Below are 21,435 nucleotides of genomic sequence, written 5' to 3' on the forward strand. Positions count from 1 at the left end.
CTGGCTTTAGACCCCAGCCCACGGGCCAAATCCGAACATTTGTCTGTTTTTGCACAGCCTGGAAGCAAGAATGGTTTTTATGTAATTTTCAAAAGGGTGATAAATGATCAAAAGAAGAAGAATATGTCATGACATTTGAAAGGTAGATGAAGTTCAGATTCCAGTGTCTGTAAGCCCTGACTGGGACGTGCTCGTTGATGTGTCGTCTGCATCTGCTGTCCCCCTGCAGCGGGAGTGGGGTCACTGCCACAGAGCCTATGTTCTCCGGAGCCTTGGAAAACTTCCTTCCTGGAGGGTTATAGAAGTTTGCCGGGGCGCCCGGGTGGCTCAGTCGGTTAAGCGTCTGCCTTTGGCTCAGGTCATGATCCCAGGATCCTGGGATCGAGTCCCGCATCAGGGCTCCCTGCTTAGTGGGGAGTCTGCTTCTCCCTCTCCTTCTGCCCCTCCCCCGCCGCTCGTTTTCTCTCTCCCTCTCTCTCTCTCTCTCTCTCAAAATTAAATAAAATCTTAAAAAAAAAAAAGAAAAGAAGTTTGCCAACCTCTGCTTTTGACTGTCCATACCCTCTACCAGGGAAGGGGATAAAAATTTAAAAAGCCTGAGTTTTACCTGCCCCCTTGTCCCTATGCAGATGACCGGTGACACAATGCACCCTGTGTCCTCCTGGACGTGCAGAGGGGCTCCTCCTGGACGTGCAGAGGGGCTCCTCCCAGCTTGAGGAAACCCTGATTAAACAGATTGATCCTCTGATGGCTTCTCGGCTCTGGCTCCGTACTGTGAGGAGTGCGTCGACAATCCCTACCAAGGTGCTGTAGGGCGCAGTTAGGCTCTTCCTAAAGGGGCCTGCTCCTCATAGCCTCCTCCCCATGTTCCACTTCAAAAAAAAAAAAAATTCTCCTTAAACATCTCAGGTGGTAGTTAAGACCGGCTCTGGGGTCGGACCATATGCGTCTAAATCCCACTTCTGCCCCTTGTTAGCTTCGCGACCTTGGGCGGGTGATTATAGTCTGGGTGTCGGTTTCCTCCTCTGGGTTAATAGGCGTTCGTGCCTGGCTCCTGGGCAGCCGGGGGGAGTCCCCTGTGTGGAGGCGGGAGGGGAGCTGCACACGGTGCCCGCGGGGCATGAGGCCCAGGAGCGGTAGCTGCCGCCAGTGGCGTGGCCACTTGCCAGGCCAACCCGTGGACCTGCCTGTGCCAGCCGTGGATGCAGCTCGTCTGGGCGTCCCAGGCAGGGGGACACGCCGCCAGCTCGTCCTGGGGGTGACAGCGGGGTGTGCGTGTGTCTGCCGGGCTGGCGTGGACGGTGGTCCGGCCTTCACTGTGATAGCCCCTGGTGAGGCGGGAACCTCGACTGTTCACGGGACACGAGACAAACCAGGGAGCTGGTTTTCTTCTGACGAATCCCGTTACACGAGAAAGTTGCCCCTTGCTGGTTCCAGTCGGTATTTATCGATGCAGAGTTTTAAGGAAACACTGAAGCACCAGCAGACCCAGCTCCACATGTGTCCCACCAGCTTGAGGCACAAACGACCCCTTAGATGTACCCACCTGACTGTGGGCTGGCCTTCTCTTAATCAATTAGTGAAAAACTCACGGTCAAATTGTACCTGTGTTTTATTTTTTTATTTTTTTTCTGAACGCCCTTGATGTCAGACTTCGTGGGATGGCATTTCCTGTGTCCCCTCATTTTTTGATATGAACACCTGACATTTCTCCATCTTAAGTGAGGTCCTACCCACACCAGCCGTTAGCACGATTCCCACCTCTGTTACTTCGTGTGAAGAAAGGGGAGGTCAGGGATGACCAGTCGTTTGTCCAGCTTTGGGGACAGCAGGTCTGTCCAGCCTCGAGTCCCAGCCCCGTGGTGTGTGACCTCAGGCGGGTCACTGGAAACATGCCAGTGCTCAGGGCCTCAGTTTCTGCCTTAGTCAGCTTGGGCCAGAACAGAGTGCCCTACACTGGGGGCTTAAAGCACAGACATTTATTTTCCCCAGTGCTGGAGGCTGGAGGTCCGACATGAGCCTGCCGGCCTGGTTGGGTTCCGTCTGTCACCCTGGCTTGTAGACGACCCGCTGCAAGCATCCTCACAACGCTGGGAGCCAGAGCTCCCATCCCTTCCCCTTCTTGTGGGGACACTAACTCCCGCAGGGGGCCCCTACCCTCATGATCGCGTCTAAACCTCGTATCTCCTGAAGACCCATCTCTTAATTGCATCGTTTTGGGGTTAGGGCTACAGCAGGTGAATTTGGGGGGCACAATTCAGTCCCTAGCAGTTTCCCTGTAAGATGGGGTGGCTCAGAGCTCAGAGCCTGTGGGACCCCGCCAGATAGTCACAGGGAGCTCTCAGCAAACGGGGACCCCTCCTGGGGCTGCCTTTGGAGCCCTGTCTCCTGCAGAGTCTCTTCTAGGTCCTTCTGTGAACATGGTGATGGGCTAGCCCCTGATGTGCTGACCGGGCTGCCAGCTGCAGCTCTCTGGGGGTGCCTGTGACTCCTTCTCCCAACCCCGCCTGGGCCCTCATATCCAAAACTGCATTGCTCTAGGTGACTTCACATTTTAAAAATTATTTTTATGTTTTTTTACTCAACTCTCATTACAGATTTTTTAAAAAAGATTTATTTATTTATTTTAAGATTTTATTTATTTGAGAGGAGAGAGAGAGAGAGTGAGCATGAGTTGGGGGAGGGGCAGAGGGAGAAGCAGACTCCCCGCTGAGCAGGGAGCCCAACCGGGGCCCAATCCCAGGACCCTGAGATCATGACCTGAGCCAAAGGCGGGTGCTTAATGACTGAGCCACCCAGGTGCCCCCAAAGATTTATTTTTTTTTATTTGAGAGAAAGAGAGAAGAGAAGGAGAGAGAGCACGAGTTGGGGGAGAGGCAGAGGGAGAGAGAGAGAGAATCCTCAAGCAGACTTCCCACTGAGCTGGAACCCAACGCGGGGTTGGGTTGATCCCACACCCTGAGATCATGACCTGAGCCGAAATCAAGAGCCAGACGCTCAACCACAGAGCTACTCAGGTCCCCCCCCCCCCCCGTTACAGATTTTGACAAGAGGCCTGGGCATTTGAAAAAAAGTGTGATGTTGCAATCACCTGTTCCGTGGGAGCCAGGCTGAAGGCAGTGGACAGAAGTTGAGCAGAGTGAAAATTACCCTTGAAATCCCTTAAGCAGCCATGCTGGAGATAGACACACTCTGTGTGTGCAAAGACCTGGAGCCCGTTCTCCTTCTGTGGTGAGGCACATTGCTGCTGCTTCCCCTGCACATGAGGTGAAATGCTTGGTTGAGGTTCACAGCCCATAGTGGACCCAAATACTTATGTCTAACCACTAGCATCACCCTCAAGGACAGCAGATGCTGCGAGGTATATGCCTCCCAATGCCTGCTCACTGCTTCAGTGGAGAAGAATGATGTCTCATTTAGGACTTGCTCTAAGTCACAGAACACCTGCCTAACAGTGGCTTCAGCATTAAAAACATATTATCTCCCATAACAGCAAGAATTCAGGGAGGTGATTCCAAGTTTGGGGTAGCAGCCCAGTGATATCATTCAGGTGTACATGAAATGTATACCTGACCTTCACCATGCTCGAATTCCTCATGCCTGTTACCTCACAGTTACAAGATGGCTGCTAGAGCCCCAGACGTCACATCCTCACACAATCTCATGTTCAAGGCAGGAGAAGGGGGGTGGGCTCAAAGAGCTCTCCTTACTTGCTTAGCTCTTCATTTCCTATAAGTCTCTAGAAAACTCCTTAAGTCCCATGAGCTCAGCTGGTTCATAAGGCCAGCTCTTTCTGCCAGGGAGAGTGGGAAGGTATGAAACTGGCCTCTGGCCGCACAGTTGGAGGTGGGTGAGGGAAAAGTGGATTGGAAGTGGTTGTTGGGTAGCCACATTCGAATTATTTAAATCGTTTCTCTTTGTTGTCGTTGCCTATGTACTATATAGTTGGATTTATGTAAGTTATTTGCACACGGGATTGTGCTCCTCTGCGTGACAGATGGAGGCCCTAAGCTAGTTTCTGCTCTCCAAATAATAGTGTGGCGCTTGTATGTAAGCGGAAGGTTGGTGGCATGCTGACATGAGTTCGGACCCTCTGCAGCCCATGGAGAGACTTGAACTTCTTTCTAAACTCAAACCTATAAGTCAGTACAACTGTAGTCCTCATAGGACTTTAGGCAACAGCCGATTGTTTTCGGAAATCAAACTATCAGTTCAACCCTCCTGATCTCCTTAGACAAGGGGCCAAAGTGTTTGAAAAGACCCGAGAAGGTCAGGAGTCATTGTGTCCTGGGAGGAAGCAGAGGCCAGGCTGGGGCTTGGTCTGAGTTCTGCTTGTAGGACAGGTGGCTCCCGTTTCCCTCAGGGTAGAGGACAAATAGAACAAGATACTCAAAGCATCGTAAGAATCTGTGTCCCATTGTTTGCTAGCCAAGGGTGGAGAGCTGCTTGGACGGAAGACCTGCCTGTCCTGGTGGAATCTGGTGTGTATGCTGAGCGCCTGAAGCAACTCTTTCCAGGAGGTGGGCTCTGGGCACCTCGGTCGCTTCTGCTGGTTTGCAGGAGAGTAAGGTGCGAGGGTCTGAGTGCACCCTTAGGTTCACCAGTTAGAATTGATGATCAGAGGAAAGGGAGGTAGAAGGTATTTTCAGGGATTATTTTTGGGCAGTGTGTGTGTGGTGTCAAGAAAAGGACATGTAACAGAATTCTTCGGTTGCAGGCAAAATAAATCTATTCAAATTAGCTTAAATGATAAAAAAAAAAAAAGGAAAGAAAGAAAGAAAGAAAGAAAGAAAGAAAGAAAGAAAGAGAAGAAGGAAATCAATGCATCCTCAAGCCTGAGGAAAGAACATCCCGTAACTTGCAGGTCCGTAGAAAACCCAAGTAGTATTCTCTCTGCATCCCTCATCTGTCATTGAACAGCCCCTCCTGCTTCTCTGCCTCACTGGGTTCCTCTGTTCCCCTGCTGATTGGGAGAAAAAAGGCCACCCACTGCACACTGTAATTACAACTATCTGGCTAGCCACATACTTGCTTTCCCAACTTCCATAGCAGGTTGGAATGGCCACAGGATGCTGTCCTAACCAGTGAGACACAAGAGGAAATTTGCTAGGGGAGGAATGGGATAGGAGGTGGTTCTTCTGAAAAATATTTTGCTTTCAGATGAATGACAGCTGAGCAAACAGAACTCTCTGTACTCTTCTTTTTTTTCCTGCCTTGAATGTGGTTCTGTGAAGATGTGATGTTTGGAGTCATGGCAGCCATCTTTTGACCATGAGGCAATAGGCCTAAGGATTAAGTATCAACATGCAGACAATGGCAGAGCAAAGAAACAGAAGAAACTCGGGTTCTTGATGACATGATTGACCTACTGCACCCAAGTAAAATTTCTGGGGAGACACTCTTAGGTACCTTGAATCACATGTTCATGCATGCATCATTTGGGTCTAGAAGGTGGATCACGCTATATAAATAAGGTTGCTGGGAGTCAGGTTCTAGTCCCTTGTGGCTGGGTCGGGGGCTTGGGGGTATAACAACTATTCAGTTAGAGCTGTGTTAGCCATCATGATAATAATTTAAGTAGGTAACATTTGTCAGAGGCTTACTGTGTGCCAAGCATCCTTCATTCTCTTTACCTAAATTAACTTAATGAAATTTCATGGCAACCATTTCAGGTGGGGGCCATTCTTATCCTCCCTATTTTATAGACCAGAAAACCGAGCACAGAGAAGTAAGTCACTGGCCCAGGATACACAGCCAGGAAGTGAATTTAAATTTGGAGGTCTGCTTGCTGAGCCCTGACTCTTAAACTTGACCCTAAAGTGCTCCTCAGGCTGGAAAGATGGGTGTGGAGCAGGTTAGTAAACAGCTTTGCTAATGGGCAGGTCATCTGCGAGGGCAGGAGGAGGCCACATAACCGTCTGCTTTCGGCATCATCCCCCATTTCTTTGATGATCCCTGCTTCTGAAGCCAAAATGTCTTAAAACTGATAAAGGTGCTTTTCGCCCAAGAGCTGCCATGACATTGATCACACGTCTTACAGTAGAGCAGATATGGTGACAAATACTTCCTGTGTTGAGCTGAAGGTGGGTAAAACCAGCCAACATTTACTACGAACACTGTTTATTGATGTGTCAATGGGTACAGAACGGCGCACGAACCAAGACCTAGAACACGATCGGCTCCCAGACCCCCCGGCGCTCTTCCCGAAGGGTGACCGCTGTCCTTACTTCCAGTGGCCTAGATTAGTTCTCGCCTGTCTTTAAGCTTTCTATAAATTTAATCATATAGGAATTCTCTGAAATCACTACTCATCATTTCCAGTGATTTGTACTATGACCCCATTTAGCACTCACTGTTTCGTGTCAGCCGGAGACTCGCTTTGCAAGCCGTTCACACCTCTACTGATCACGTGCCACGGCTTTCAAAGCCATTCTTTGGTTTGATGGTGGATTCTCCTTCCCTTGCCAGAAACGGGTTCAGAGGACAACAGTGCAGTTTTGAGGATGTTTTGGTAATTCAGCTTGAGACTCCAAGTTCAGCTTGTTGAAAATAGGAATATCGGGGCGCCTGGCTGGCTCAGTCGATAAAGCCTGCGACTCTTGATCTCAGAGTCATGAGTTTGAGCCCCTCGTTGGGTGCAGAGATTACTTAAAAATAAATGAACTTAAAAATAACTCACAAATGTGACTATCAAATGGGTCAGGCTGTCGAGGATTGCTGTTTTCCAGCCCCCCTCCCCCACCAGCCCCTGAGGCAGGCTTTGCACCCTTCACACCATCCTGTATGCAGGAGTGCAGATAGCTCTGCGGTGTTTTGGGAGTACAGGGCTTTGGAGAGACTCTTATTTTGAAAGGGAGACGGGAGCCCAGCACGAAGGAAATGCGGCACAATCTCTTTCTGAGCTGCACCTGCACGGCCAGGGCCTAATGAGTTTGGGTTGATGGAACCCAGACCTCAGGAAGGATTATAAATTCTCATTTGATTTGATTTGCTTCTAAAATACCTTAAACCAGCTGTGCCTGCCCAGCTGACCCAGGAGTCTCTGGCTGCTCTGGGGGAAGGTCTGGAGAGGCACCCTCCTGTCCCGCAGCAGCTCCTCTCCCCACCGCCGGCCGCTCCTGGGATCTGCTCTGGGCCGGCTCTGCGTCCTCGAATTCTCAGAAGGGCCCATAACTGGAGGCCCCTTCCTGTCTCCACTTTATAGAAGGGGGAAGCTGAGCCTCCCAGAGATGGGTTAACTTGTCCTGAGTCCCTGCTGGCGATCGGCAGAGCCCGTGTTCCAGCCCAGGCCGTCAGGGCCCATGGCCCACCCGAGCCCCAGCTTGCTACTGCTTCTTGAGCTGAGTGAGGCAAGGGCTCCGTGGGGGAAGTTTCTGGAGACTCTTCACTAAGATACTTGAGACCCTGCCAAGTGCCAGGCAAGTGGGTACAGCAGATGGAACAGTGGAGAACCACAAAATAGTGACAGCTAACATCGTTCAGGACCTCCCTGTGTGCCTGCATGCCACAGACAGCCTCTATGCTAACGGTTCTCAAAGTGGGGTCCCCAGACTGCCAGCATCTCCTGCGAATGTGTTAGAAATGCCGGTTCTTAGGCTCCATCCCAGACCCCCTGAATTAAAAGTGCTGATTGTCAGCCCAGTGGTCTCTGTGTTAACGAGCTCCCAGATGATTCTGGAGCACTCTGGAGTTTGCAAATCCCTGGTCTGTTTCAATCCAACAGTGACCCGATGAAGTAAGTATTTTCATCCTCCCATTTTACAGATGAGAAGTGACTTGCTAAGCCCCCCGGTGGGAGTGGAGCCAGTACTCACACCCCGGCCTCGCGCCACGGTTGAAACCTGCTTTGTTCGGTGCCCTTGCTCAGTGTGTGTACTCCTGGGGTTAAAATCCAGGAGAGAAGACAGGTCATAGACAGGTCAGCAGGCCAATCAGTACAATAATCCGAGCAGTTAAGTTCTAGGGGGGAAACGGAATGGGCTGGTGGGGAGGGGACGTTAAGAGACTCTGTGGGGCTCTGTGGGGCTGTGACCATCACGCGGAGCCCAGCTCAGCAGGAGGGAAGGGGCTGGGGTGCCGGGAGCAGAGCCCCTGGTCCGTGTTCCTGAACTTGGCATGTCTGATGATTATCCAGTGCGGTGTCACTTACCAAGTGACAGGTTCCCGGTGGTCCTGTGACCAGAGCAGGGGATCGTCATGCCTGTTCACAGACAGAACCGAGAGCCACGGAGCCACCAGCCTCCATCGAGGCCTCACGCGCAGCCCCAGGATTAAATGCTCCCTGCTTCCATGGCAGTTCTCACAATGGGGATGTCTTTGGTGGGGGGAGGGGGAGGGGGGAAGGGGCTTCCGCCTTCCCCTTGTCCCCCCTCCCCTTGTGCCTCTGAGAACCTGTATTCAGACTCTGGTTTGCAATAAGCTCTGCCTGTCATCTTGTTGCTCTAAGAAGCCAGCACACGGATACGATAGAGCATTGCTCTAAGTTTCGATAGACCTTTCTGCCACGATGGAAAGGTTCTGTGTCTGTGCTGTCCAATACAGGAGCCACTAACTTCATGTGGCCATTTAGATTCAGATTAATTACACCAGAATAAATGGAAACATTCCCTTCCCAGCCACCCCAGCCGCGTCTCAAGCGCTCAGTAGACATATGTGGTTCGTGGCTGTCATACCAGAGGCACAGATGTGGCGTCCAGGTTTGGAGGTATGAGGCTGAACCATCTATAGGTCAAAATTAGTAGTATGTTAGCAACTTTCTATGGTACAACCTAATAGAAGCGCAGGGAGGGGGCAAGACCAGTTAAATCCATCCCTTTGTTACAGAGGAAAGAACCGAGGCCCCGTGAGCCTGGGGTCCCACCCACCTCACTGAGAGCCCAGATGGGGCCAAAACCCAGGTTCCCAGACTCTTGAGGTTTATCTGTCTGTTTGCTCAGGGATTCTCAAGTTGGCGTGACTGACAGTTGGGGCTGGACCATTCCCTGTGGGCGGGGGGCTGCCCTGTGCTTTTCAGGATGTTTAGCAATGTGCCTGGCCTCCACCCACTAGACGCCAGTAGCACACCCCCCCCCAAGCTGCAGCAAACAAAAATGAATCCAGGCATTACCCAATATCCCTTGGTGGGGTTTGGGGGGGAGGCCAGAATCATCCCTGGTTGAGAATTACTAGTTGAACTGAGAATAGTAGCTAGTTTCCATTCTTTTCCCTTATTTGCAGCTGGTCGAGGATGGGATTGGGACCCAGGGATCCCTGGGGGCAGGGTTCCTCCCTCCACGGAGATGGGGCGCCCATGAAGGAGGGATGGCTGCCTCGGTTGATGGCAGAGAGGTCGACATATGCTTACAGCCCATTTTTCTTTTCAGCTCTACCAGCGTCTGGGTCTTTTTAGGCAAACAACTGGCTTCAGCCCTAGAGATAATTAAACCCATCTTTTTTCCCTCTCTCCACCCCATCCCCTAAACCCTTTGGTCCATTCAATTCACAATGATAACATTGTTCGAGCAATTCTGCGCACATGCTGACACTGAAGTGTTTAATCTTGTGGTACAGTAATTCCCCTGCCCCACCCCCACCCCACATCTGTGCCGCGGCACCGATGACAAATGCCTGGCCTGCCAGCCGCCTCGCCTCCGCGCCTGCGTCTCTGGACATCTAACAAGGAGGCAGTGTCTCCGAAGACCCTCTCGGAGCGCCCGGCGCTGGGACTCCAGGTGGTCTTGTTGGCAGCCCAAGTATTTGGTGGAAAGTTCGAGAGTTGAAGCAGCAGTCCAGGGGCAGGGAGACAATGCTGCTTGTGTGCCCTCCGCCAGGCAGGGCCCTGCCCCCCACCCCGATATGGGGGGCTGGAGGGGGAGGATGGGGAGACAGATTAATGCTATGCCGTCTTCAAGCTGTCACCCTCTCTCCAGTGCAACTCTGGCCTTGGGCAGGAGCAAAACTTACAAAGCAGAGAGGGACCTGAGTCGAACGTGGACCTCCTCACTCTCTGAGTGCAGCTTTGAAGGAGATCACTGCTGCGTTCACGTGGGTGCCAAGAGCTTTCGCGACTTCGAGTTGTCTTATTTGATTATCTCCATGGCTAGGAAGTTGGCAGCGGTGTCCAGTGTCAGGGAGAGAGTCAGCATGGCTGCGCGGTGAAGACCGTGTAGGTGTTCAGACCAGCCGTGTGGCCATGGGGAAGTGACGTTATGTCTCGGAGCCTCAGTGTCCCCATCTGTAAAATGGACACGATTCATGTGCCTACCTCAGAGTAGGATTTTTATAAGGATTCAGTGAGATGCTGTGTGTGACGCATGTGATGAGACATCCAGGACAGTGGGAGGGCCTCTATAATTGCGACTGTCCCCCTCACTCCCGTTCAGGTGGCTACTCTCAAAACCACACCAAACATCACAAAATAACAGGTCAACACTTTTTGGGGAGGATGTGGAAATATTGGAGCCTTGAGTACCATTGGGGGGCTGTAAAATGGTGCAGCCTCTGGGGAAAACAGATTAAAAATAGAATGACCATATGGTCCAGCAGTCCCACTTCTAGATTCATACCCATAAGAGTTGAAAGCAGCAGGACTTTAAGGAGATATTTGCCTCACCACGTTCATAGGAGTGTTATCTACAGTAACCAAAAGGTAGAGGCAACCTGAGTGTCCATCAAGAGATTAACAGATAAACAAAACACGGTCTGTATGCACGATGGAATACGATTCAGCCTTGAAAAGGAAGGGAATCCTGACTCCTGCTCCCATGTGGATGAACCTGGAGGACACGCTGCTCCGTGAAATAAGCCAGACACGAAAAGACCAGTACTGTAAATTCCTTTGGTAGAAGGTCCCTAGAGGAGTCGAATTCATAGAGACAGAAAGCAGAATTGTGGGTGCCAGGGGCTGGGGGTAGAGAACGGGGGGCCTTGTTTAATGCATCTTCCAGTTTTGCAAGATTAAAAGAGTTCTGGATATTGGTTGCACAGCACTGTGAATGTATTTAACATGACTGAACGATACACAAAATGGTTAAGATGGTAAATCTTTTGCATATTGTACCACAGTTAAGAATCCAATTGAAAAAACGGTAGCCATTAGCCAGCTCAGGGGTCAGGCAGGTGACAGAGCTGCAATCTCTCTCTCTCTCTCTCTCTCTCTCTCTCTCTCTTTTTTTTTTTTTGAAGATTTTATTTATTTATTTGCCAGAGAGAGAGAAAGAGAATACACAAGCAGGGGGAGCAGCAGGCAGAGGGAGAAGCAGGCTTCCTACTGAGCAAGCAGCCTGATGTGGGACTTGATCCCAGGACCCTGGGAGATACTTAACCAACTGAGCCACCCAGGCATCCCCAGAGCTGCAGTCTGACTGGGCTTTTATCCATCTTTGTCCCACCGCAAAAGGACGGAGGGCTCTCGCACCTCGCTGGGGTGGTCAAGAAGTGCTTGTCGAACGAGCACGCTGGGGTGTGAGGACACATGGAGGTATATTCTTGGGAGCATGGATCGTTTTAGACTCTTCTGTGATATTCCTTTCCTGTGGGTTTAGGACAGTGTCCTCTCTTCTGTATCAGCTGTGCAGCAGAGTAGGTCAACCCTTGTGTTCCCGAGAGAACATTTTCCTGTTAGAGTAGTTGGGCATGTCTGGTCCGTTTTCCAGAGCTTCCAATTTATGGCATGCCCCTAGCAGCTTTTTTCAAGCTCCTTCATCTCGCCATGTAAATCTTTGAATGAATGAAGAGCCATCATCGAGGTTCACATCCCCAAAGCTGCGGGGCCATAAATTGCCTTCCGACAGCTGCCTTGGTCACAGTCAGCTCCAGTGAATTCTGGCATGTGCCAGAACCTTCTGGATGAATTGCATCCCTGTAGGAAAGAAAGGAAGCCTGGGTTGGAAGTTTTGGAATTAAATCAGGATGGGGGGAGGTTCTGGGACATGGGGTCTTAAGCAGTCATGGGTCTTTGAGAGCTCAGTTCTAGCTTCTGGTTATATTGTGAACTTTGGTTGGTTCACTTGGTTCTCAGAGCCTCATCCTCATGAAAGAGGTTCATAACTGGAGCTCTTTGGACCAGTCTGTTTCCTCTGCCTTTTCTCCGGGGCTGGTCAACCTCCATCCTTCCTCAAGACTGCATTCAACATCTTTCCCATGAAGAACTCCCTCATACCTAAACAAAGGCACTGGGGTTTCCTAAAATAAACTAAATTGAACTGTCCCTTTAGGGACTGTGTCTCCTTGGGCCCCATTCCCTGTTACCCCTGAATTCTTGACATGGAAACAGTCAGATGCATGTACTAAAGATAGCCACGCTCCTGCCCTCTGACCAGCAGTCCTGCTTCAACGTGTTTACCCAACAGAAAGTGTTCACCAAAAGGCGTGGACAAGGACGTTCCTCATAGCACGGTTTACAACAGTCCCAAACTGGAAACTATCCAAAGGCCTATCCAAGAAAGGACTGTGGCCTGTTCACGCAACAGGGTTCTATACGGCATTGGAAAGGAATGATTCAGCACTACCCGCAACCACAGCGACTCAGACACAGAAGGGTGAGCACCCAGCAGGCAGACTGCGTCCGCGGTGGCGGGCATTGGGATGGTCGGTCACCTTTGGGGAGGAGGGGCTGGTGTCCACGAGGGGGCCCGTGGAGATATCTTTGGTCCGAGGAATGAAGGTACTATTTTCCGCTCTGGGTGTGTTTGTGTTGAGAAAGGGAATCGAGCTTTGGGAACACTTGTGATCTGTATGCTTTACTCTCTGCATGCTATTTAAACACTAGAAGGAAATTGCACGAAGAGTAATATATTCAATCCAATAGACTTATGGAGCCCTGCTATGTGTCAGGCTGTGCGGGCACTGGGGGTTCACGATTGGGTCGGTCAGTGCTCCTGCTTGTATGGAGCTAGATCGAGGGGTCATCTTTGTTTGGAAATTATCCAAGTCTAAAGAATGCGGCTTTCATAGGAAATGGTCACGTGGAGATAACCACTCTTACCTGGGCGTTTCCCCGCCCGTCCACTTCTGGGTGTGGAATATAACTGGGCTCATGCTGATTTTGTGCAGAACTGCTTTGGTTGCAAATGGGAGGTTGCGAACTGTCAAGTTGCAAAAGCTGACTGCAGTTAACTTAAAGGGGGCTTGTTTGAGGGGTCTCCACAGAAGTCACAGACTGGAAGAACTGAAACCCCAAACTTCAGGAAGGATGGGCATCACCAGACCAAAGGATCACACCTGAAAGGCTTCCTCCTCAAGGCTGATGTCTGCGCCCCCTGCCTGGCATCTTCCTTCTCAGAGACCAGCTTCCTCTGCACAGCAGTGGCGCGGGGCTGCCCGCAGTGCTGACTTACAGCCTTAGAGTTCAAGGCAGAAAAGACAAACAGGGGCTCTTTCCCACCAGGTTCCAGGAAAATAAAAAACATCCCATGTTTGGCCCAGCTTGGGGCTTTTTCTCTCCCATCCCTCAACTCTGCAGAAAGGGGTCATGGGACAGGATGGCAGCTCCCTTAGGACCACATGGCTTGACTGGGACAGGCCCAGTGAGGCTTTCCAAGAGAAAGAGATGGTACAGTCACAGCACCCACTTGTGACATCACAGTGAGCGGTCCTTGCAGCCACTTTGCCCACCCAGCGGGCGGGCGAGGGAAGTATGATACCTTCTCAGTCTGTTTTCTTGCACTTGGAAGAATTTATTGTATTCTAGGGTGTATTATTATGTATGGACATAAGTATAAATATATTGGGGGTTCCATGCCCCTCGTTTTTCAGCATTAAATACAATTCTACAAAGCATGGCTCTCAATACCTACGCTTAGGTACTGTTTAAATACATGCTGGCCTTGGTCTATAGGGCAAGTTCCGTTGGATATCATACCCCTTTGTTCAGAGGACACTAACTTAGTGAGAGGTATGCCTGTCCCTTTTGTGTAATGTCAGTGGGAGGAGGAGCCCAGATACTGAGAGGAGGCAGAACTCCTCTGGGGGAAGCAGGGGAACAGGCTTGTACATGGGGCAGAGGGGTCTCCCCTGGTGTATCCGTGGGTCATGAGAGGGGACGCCCAGGTGGGTGGCTTCCGGCTCCCACCTGCCTCTACCCTTTATGGACACCCTCCAACCCAGAATGACCCCTCCCAGGACCAGCTTTGGGGTTATTATTCCAGGCTTTTGTAAAAGGACACTAGAATCGGCTTTGGGGACAGTCACGGGGCTGGTTGCTGTCAGGATGGTGTTTTCCGGAATCCATTTTCTTTGGACTTATCTTTTGGTCTCGGGGATTTGGGCCCTTTTAATCTTTTGAAGATGAAAGTCTTCGTTAATGCCTGTGAGCTCTCTTAGCCGGTGGGGTGCTGGAATGTTAAGGGCGGTGCAGAAAAAGCTGGATTCCTAGGGTCTGGGTTGCCTTTAGAAAGCTGCTGTTTATGGACAAAGGGAGATACCAACTCTAGACAGTTATTTAAAAACCCAAGTCCTGGGTAATCAGGTATGGTAATGTAAGAAAGAAGTGTAAAGCTGTATTTTCTCCCTAAAAGTACATGCTTCTATCTGCTTTAGTGGTGACAGTTGAATCGCCTTGACCCCTGAGCTTGAAATGGTGTGGATTCCGTGGCGTGGAGTGGCTTCTGTATAAGATGGAAGCCTCGGAGAGATGAGATTTGGAATTTGGTTTGGACTTTGAATTATGAACGGCTCTTTTTAAGAAATGACTGTCTTTGATAAATGACAAAATTATTTTTAGAGCCCATGGTGATGTGGTTTCAGGAAGAGCAGAAGGTCGACGTGGTTCATACTGCTCATTGTCTTAAAATAATTAATGAAGGCAATCCACACGGAAAGCTGTCCCGGAGAGCCTGCAAATGTTTGCAAGAAATGTAGCTGAACACTATGCATATGACCTTTTTAACAAAAGAAACCTTATAACCCTGTATCTTAGCTGTGTTAACAGTTAAGATACATTTTATTTTATACAGTTAAGAAGTTACATATCCACCTGCTGCAACAGGTTTATTCTTGTGATTATGTATCGGTGTTTTCCTTTTTCACTGGGTGTGACTTTAATGGTTGCACCTGTGTTGATGTCGTGCTCCTTCAAACATTTCTTTAGTGTTTGGTCTGACTGCGATATTTTTCAAATACAGTTGTCGTAGCCAAACTATACAGATACCCACCCGTGCATAAGGCTTCTTCTGTACTGATAGGCATTCTCCTGCCTCATTGTTTGAGAGGCCCCCTGACAATGGCAAAGGTGAACTCACATTGCTGTTAAGTGCTGACTCTGTACAGAGAAAGGGCCATTGTCATTATCCTGGGGCGAGGGGAGGCACGCAGAGGTTAAGTAACTGGCCAAGACCACAGAGCTGGTAAGGACACGGATTCGAGCTGAGCGCCCCTGGCTCCAGAAGGTGTAAAGGTCAAGAGCGTAAGCTTTGGAGCCCAGCCACTCACTAAACTTGTGACCTTGGGCAAGTCACCTGCCTCCCCACGCCTCAGGTTCCTCATGTGTGAAATGGGGATCAATCCCGCCTTACCGGGCTGAGAGTGCTCAGAGCAGGACCCAACCCAGAGCAAGGGCTCCATGAACATGCCTTTTTGTACTTCTGGGTTCCTTAGCCCTCTTCATTGTACACGGGGGGTTTCTGCACCCCACTGGGGGAGGACTGAGGCAGATGGTTGGAAATGTAGACTTTGTGCGGCCTATCAGCATGTGGGGAGGGGGGTGGCCTGTGGAATGATCCCGTCTTCTTCCAGAGTTCCAGGGACTTTAATGAGACTGTCTAAGAGGATGTTTCAAGGAGTGGCCAGAAAGTTGGGGAAAAAGCTAGCAGTTCACAGTGAAAGGAGCCACAGGAAGACAAGGTGTTCGAAGATAGGAAGAACGAAGTGTTGCATGCTATTACCTGGAAGTCTGGCAAGATCATGGCCATAAAACAGCCTTTCCATTTAGTCACGAGATGGTCTTCGGTGACCTCAGGTCGGGTGGGGTGGCAGGGCTGGGGGGCAGCTCGGCCGTGTTCACTGGCAGCTCACTCAGTGAGGGGGCCCGGCTGGGGGCTGCATGGATGCACAGATGGGACTGCTCGCTGGGGTGGGGGGCTGCTCTCCAGGGGTGGCTGCCTTACCGCCCCAGCCAGTCCCCTGCAAAAAAACCCTTGAGGGGCCCCCGGAATGTGCCCGTCTCCTTAATAGGATGGAGTTGTGTTTCTCCCCCTCCTCCCAGCACACTCTGTAAAGGGCTCCCAGGGCGATGCTTGGGGAGAACAGCTCAGTGATATGACTGTAGGTGAACACACACAATTCCACTTCTGGGCGTGCCTCCCCACCTTCACCAGGACACAGGGAACACGGGTACCAGAATGCACTGCTCTGAGAGCCCCAAACTGGAAATGACCCGAATGCCTATGAACTGCGGAAGGATATGTGAGTCGTGGTGTCATCCCGGCGTGGGATATTATACAGCACCAAGGGTGGATGGACACCCACAGGCACGTGGGTGAACCACAGGAATACTACAAATTAAAGAAGCCACGTACAAAAGAATGTGTACCGTATTATTTCCTGTTTATGATATTCTGAAATGAGCAAAACCAACCTGAGGCTTGAGAAGCTGGGGGAGAGGATGGGGGTGCTGGCGACGTTCTGTTTCTTGATGTGGGAGGGGGCCCCACAGGGAGGTTCCCTGTGACAAGGCGCAGAACCGACACCCGCAGTTTGCGTATGCGTGCTGCCATGCAGGGAGGAAGCTCCCGACAAGCCTGAGAACGGCTCCTGCAGAGCTGCTGGCTCGGCCACTGAGATGCGTGGCTGAGATTTGGTGGGGCCTGGGTCTGAGGCCCAGCTGTCTGGCCCGGGGCGGGCCACTGAGCACCTCTTGGTCTTAGGTACGTCGCCTGCCAACGTGGCATTGTGCTCATCTCCTAGGGTGGCCTGAAGGTTAAATAGGCTAGAAGGATGACAGGGGCCTGGCTCTGGGCATCCCACAGTGACAGAGGCCAGGTTCTTCACTCTGCCCCATTGCTTTGAGGCCCCCTCCTGAGGCTCACTGGATTCCCCATGGGCTGTACTTCCTAGAGGCAGCCACAGAGACCCCTTCCCTGCCCGCCTTCTGCCTAAATCAGAGTGGGGGCCTGGTCATGCCCCCATCAGCATTCTTTGTCCCCCAGCTCAGCCTTTCCCCTAGACTGGGTCCAAAGGCAAGTGCTCCGGCTGAAGGGTCAAGGACAGAGCAAGGACAGGTCTGCAGGGACCACGGGATGGTTTCTGGAGAGATCATTCCTGTAGCCAGCTCTCCACGTGTGGCCCAAGATTCCAGCAGCTGAAGTTCAGAGGTCACCTTCCTGAGATCTCTCCCGAGGCAGGGTCACTGCTGCGCCCAGCCAGAGTCCCCTGGCCTTGAGGATTTCATCTGCCCCCTCTACCCAACAGGGAACAGCCTGATGAGTGGTAATTCAATACTCCTGCCCTCATCACAGTGTCTTTTAGAACTATTATTAAGGGTTAAAACAGCTTTTTTTTTTTTTTTTTTTTTTAAATGAAGACCTGGGGCGCCTGCGTGGATCAGTTGGTTAAGTGTCTGCCTTTGGCTCAGGTCATGATCCCAGGATCCTGGGATCGAGCCCTGCGTTGGGCTCCCTGCTCAGCAAGAGCCTGCTTCTCCCTCTCCCATTCCTCCTGCTTGTGCTCTTTCTCTCTGTCAAATAAATAAATAAAATCTTTTTAAAAAAATAAAAAATAAATAAATGAAGGCCTGTAGGAAGGGCCTTTGGGCTGCCAGTGTTGGGAACCTTTTTCCTCAAAGGCGTTTGTGTCCTGCCTGCCGCTAGGCAGCCCTGACCCAGCCTGAGAGCCTCTAGGGCCTAGGAAGCCGAAGCTGGAGATGAAGCTGGGCATGTTTCTCCTCTATTTTCCCTGTGTCTCTGGTCCCCCCACCCCACTCCCAGGCAGGAAGTGGAAATGGGGCTCTGTCTCCGAGGAGAAGAAAGGTATCTGCAGATGCCTGAACTTGGCCATTCTGCATCTTTCCAGCACTTGATGACTCCCAGTTTCATCCCTGTTCCATTTTGGACCAGGGGATGCATGATCCTTGGGAATCCTACTCCCAGAAACACTCTTTTTGGGCTTATGTCCATTTCAGCATTTAGTTTTCATGAAATGGGCATAATCTCTTAGTCTCGTCTCACTGCCGGTATAAAGGAGAAGACTTGAGGCCTTTGCCTTATTTTATCCAGAAGTCATTTTATTTTATTTTATTTTTTAAAGATTTTATTTATTTATTTATTTATTTGACAGAGAGAGAGAGAGCCAGCGAGAGAGCGAACACAAGCAGGGGGAGTGGGAGAGGGAGAAGCAGGACTCCGGGATCACACCCTGAGCCGAAGGGAGACACTTAACGACTGAGCCACCCAGGCACCCCCAGAAGTCATTTTAAAAGGCCACATCCCCCACCTTGCCATTCACTGCTCTTTCTGCTTTTAGTCTAAGGCTGTAGTTGGAAACCCTGGTGGCTGTTAGAAACATCTGGGGTGCTTTAAGAAGTACGGGTTTCTGGGCCCCCTCCCCAAAGATACTGAGTCAGTTGGCTCAAAGGGGGCGAGCACGGCAGGGTGCTGGAGCCCCTCGTGTCAGTCTCCCACCTCCATCTTCAGTGATTTCAGGTCGGTAGCTGGAAATCTGCCAAGATGGAAATTGGCAAACACGACAGATAAGGTCCCGGAGAGCCAGTTCCTAAATATTTACCAGCTCACACTGTCACAGGGCATCAATATTTTTTCAAACCCTGCACGATGATTCCCACCTGCAGACAGGGCTGAACACCACCGGGCCTCAGGGACCCTGTGACAGGCAGAGTGAGGTCTGTCTACACTCCTAACAGCTCGCCGTTGTTGAGCCCTCCCAGAGGCTAAGCTGCTGCTGTTAGGTTACTCAGCTCTCCCAACAACCCATGCAGGAATACTATCCCCATTTTTAGATGAGGAAAGGGAGGTCCAGATAGATTACCTGGTACCTCCTGCAGGCCTGCTAGTGAGTTCATGTCTGACCTTGGATTTGAACCCAGGCCTGAGCGCCCATGAACCGCAGTCTGTCCAGGGCCTCTGGGGCGGCTGGGTCAGTGCCCCACTCTGCCCAGCGGGTTGATGCAGAGTTACTGCTGTCGTTGTTCAAGGTGACCACACGGCCCGCAGCTGTGCCTCTCGGGGCAGTTAGCACGGGGGTCTCTGGCCGCAGGCGTGCTCGGACTCTGCGCCGGGACAGTGCAAGCCGGTGACTGATGAGCGCTCGTGCGGGTGTGTGCTTTCTTCCCTCTCCAGTGGAGCACGACAAAGAGTTCTTCCACCCGCGCTACCACCATCGCGAGTTCCGGTTTGATCTGTCCAAGATCCCGGAAGGGGAAGCCGTGACCGCAGCCGAGTTCCGGATCTACAAGGACTACATCCGGGAGCGCTTCGACAACGAGACGTTCCGGATCAGCGTTTACCAGGTGCTGCAGGAGCACTTGGCCAGGTGGGTGCTGGGACAGGTGCCTGGGAGGGTGCTGAGCTGCCTGCAGCTGCAAAGGAGCCGGGGGCGGTGGCCAGAGCGCGGGGTGGGCCTGGGGCAGGGGCGGGGCGGGGCCGCTTCCATCGGGGGCCGCCAACCCCGTGCCAGGCTCTACACTGCACCTCTTTTTTTTAAGGAAGTTTATGGTGTGTGTTGCTATTTCTTAAAACTCTCCCCATCAGCAAACGGAGTTAGGAGGGGGGACGGCCAGGTGTGCCCATATGGGTGTTTGTGGGTGGTCTGGGTCAGGCGTGTGCTCAGGGGCCCAGAGGGGATGGGGATAGGGAAGAGGAAGAAACATTTTTTGAGGGTGTACCTATCTCCCGTTGCTCGCTGTGAAACCCAGCAATGACATCAGGCAACCGGTGAAGGCGGCCATTTGTAATAAAATGGGATGGAAACCCCAACCCAGAAATAAACAGGCAGAGAAAGAACTCAGCCTTCTAAGAATCACGAGGTCGGGAACCCAGATCTTATGTCGAAAGATTTGACTGTCATGAGATCCTTTCGAGGTCTCTTGAGAGCTCAGGAGGCTCAGAGATGGTCCAGAGCAATCGAGCGAGCACACGGTGCCTTCCAGAGGTGACTGTGACCTCTGTGCTGCCCAGGGGCTGCCCAGGGGCTGGCTCATGGGCTGGCTCAGGCTGGCCAACTCCTGGCATCGCTGGATGCCATTCCTCAGTGACTGGTGGCGGGAAGGTGCTGTGGGCGCCTCCTGATGGACCGTCCCAGCGTTTGCGGCAGGAACAGGGACCCGTTACCACCCTGGGGACAGAGAAGCTGTCACCACCTCCTACACGAGCTCCACCAAGTCCTGGTGGTCATTTTAAACACCGAGAAAACCAAGCCTCTCTTTCTGGGGTTTCCACCGTTTTGCATTTGTTGCCTGGTTCTGTGCTCACGGTAACCCTGTGAGGTGGCCACTCCTGGGACACTGGGAGAGTTCCGGGGAGAGTTACGAGCTGAAAGCAAAGGATGTGTCATCTGCCTGCCACCACCCAGGGAGAAAGTGGCCAACTTAGGACGTGAGCCCTGGGCGTACAAAAAGTATTTCTTTCGGAAAGAGATTTTTGCATCGGTAAGACAACTCATGTTGTCACGTTCACAGGAGAAAGCAGCTACAGTGAGCAGGCAGGCTCCCTGCGGCTCTGAGCCCAGGGGCCCATGCCCCAGGCAGCCTCTGCTCCCCATTCCTTGAGGCTCTCCGCCCTGCTGGATTCTCAGGCGGGTGACACGTCGTTGTTGCACACTGCCGCGTGTCTATCAGATACAACTCTGGAAATAGAATTGTGGGGTCCGAGGGAGCGCGAGTCGGTAACTGATCGATTTTGCTGGACGGCTGTCCTTGGAGGTTGTGTCAGTTTATACCAACAACCTAAGGGAAGGCTGATTTCCCATGTGCTCACAACATCTCTGATCAAACTGTTTTGGTCTTTGTCAGTCTGATGGGCGGCAGATGGTATCTTAGTGCTGACTGCATTTGCACTTTAGAGCCCCCCTTGCATGCACGGCCCTACTCACCTTATAGAGAGGCCGGCAGACCCTCCCAGAGGCAAGGGTACCGGGAAGGAGGGTGTGGTGTGGGGGACATGGCACGCAGTCTTGGCAGTCACCTCCTAATCCTACTATAGGCACTCCAGTGCCCCAGTGAACCCCGGCATCTGTGCCCTGCCCCCCAGACCCGATTATAGGAAGAAGCATCGAGTTCATTTTGGGGGTGTGACACGCGTTTGCTCTGGACTCTGACAGATCCCCCAGGACTCCCGAACATATTTTGTTCGACTTTTCTCCTGAAGGCTGATTCGTAGGAGGCCAGGCAGGTACCCAGAGGCAATCCGTCAATAGCACTCCATCGGCCCACTTGTGCACATGCCGAGCCCTGTTCCCTCCGCACCCCTCCTGGCAGGCTCCCCACACCTGCCTCAGAAGTCTCGGGGC

At 51.7% G+C, this 21,435-nt stretch overlaps 1 protein-coding gene across 2 annotated transcripts in view; it reads left to right on the plus strand.

Annotated features, from left to right (window-relative positions):
• Positions 1 to 21,435, plus strand: part of BMP7 (bone morphogenetic protein 7) — an 83,503-nt gene that overhangs the window by 13,048 nt on the left and 49,020 nt on the right. For both annotated transcript variants that reach the window (XM_045808424.2, XM_045808425.2), the window contains exon 2: positions 19,269 to 19,461. In XM_045808424.2, coding sequence (XP_045664380.1) covers positions 19,269 to 19,461 — 193 coding nt within the window. The remainder of the gene's footprint in view (positions 1 to 19,268; positions 19,462 to 21,435) is intronic.

The sequence above is a fragment of the Ursus americanus genome, chromosome 22 (assembly GCF_024610735.1).
Source record: "Ursus americanus isolate L20-20 chromosome 22, mUrsAme1.1.p, whole genome shotgun sequence".
NCBI classification, from domain to species: Eukaryota; Metazoa; Chordata; class Mammalia; order Carnivora; family Ursidae; genus Ursus; species Ursus americanus.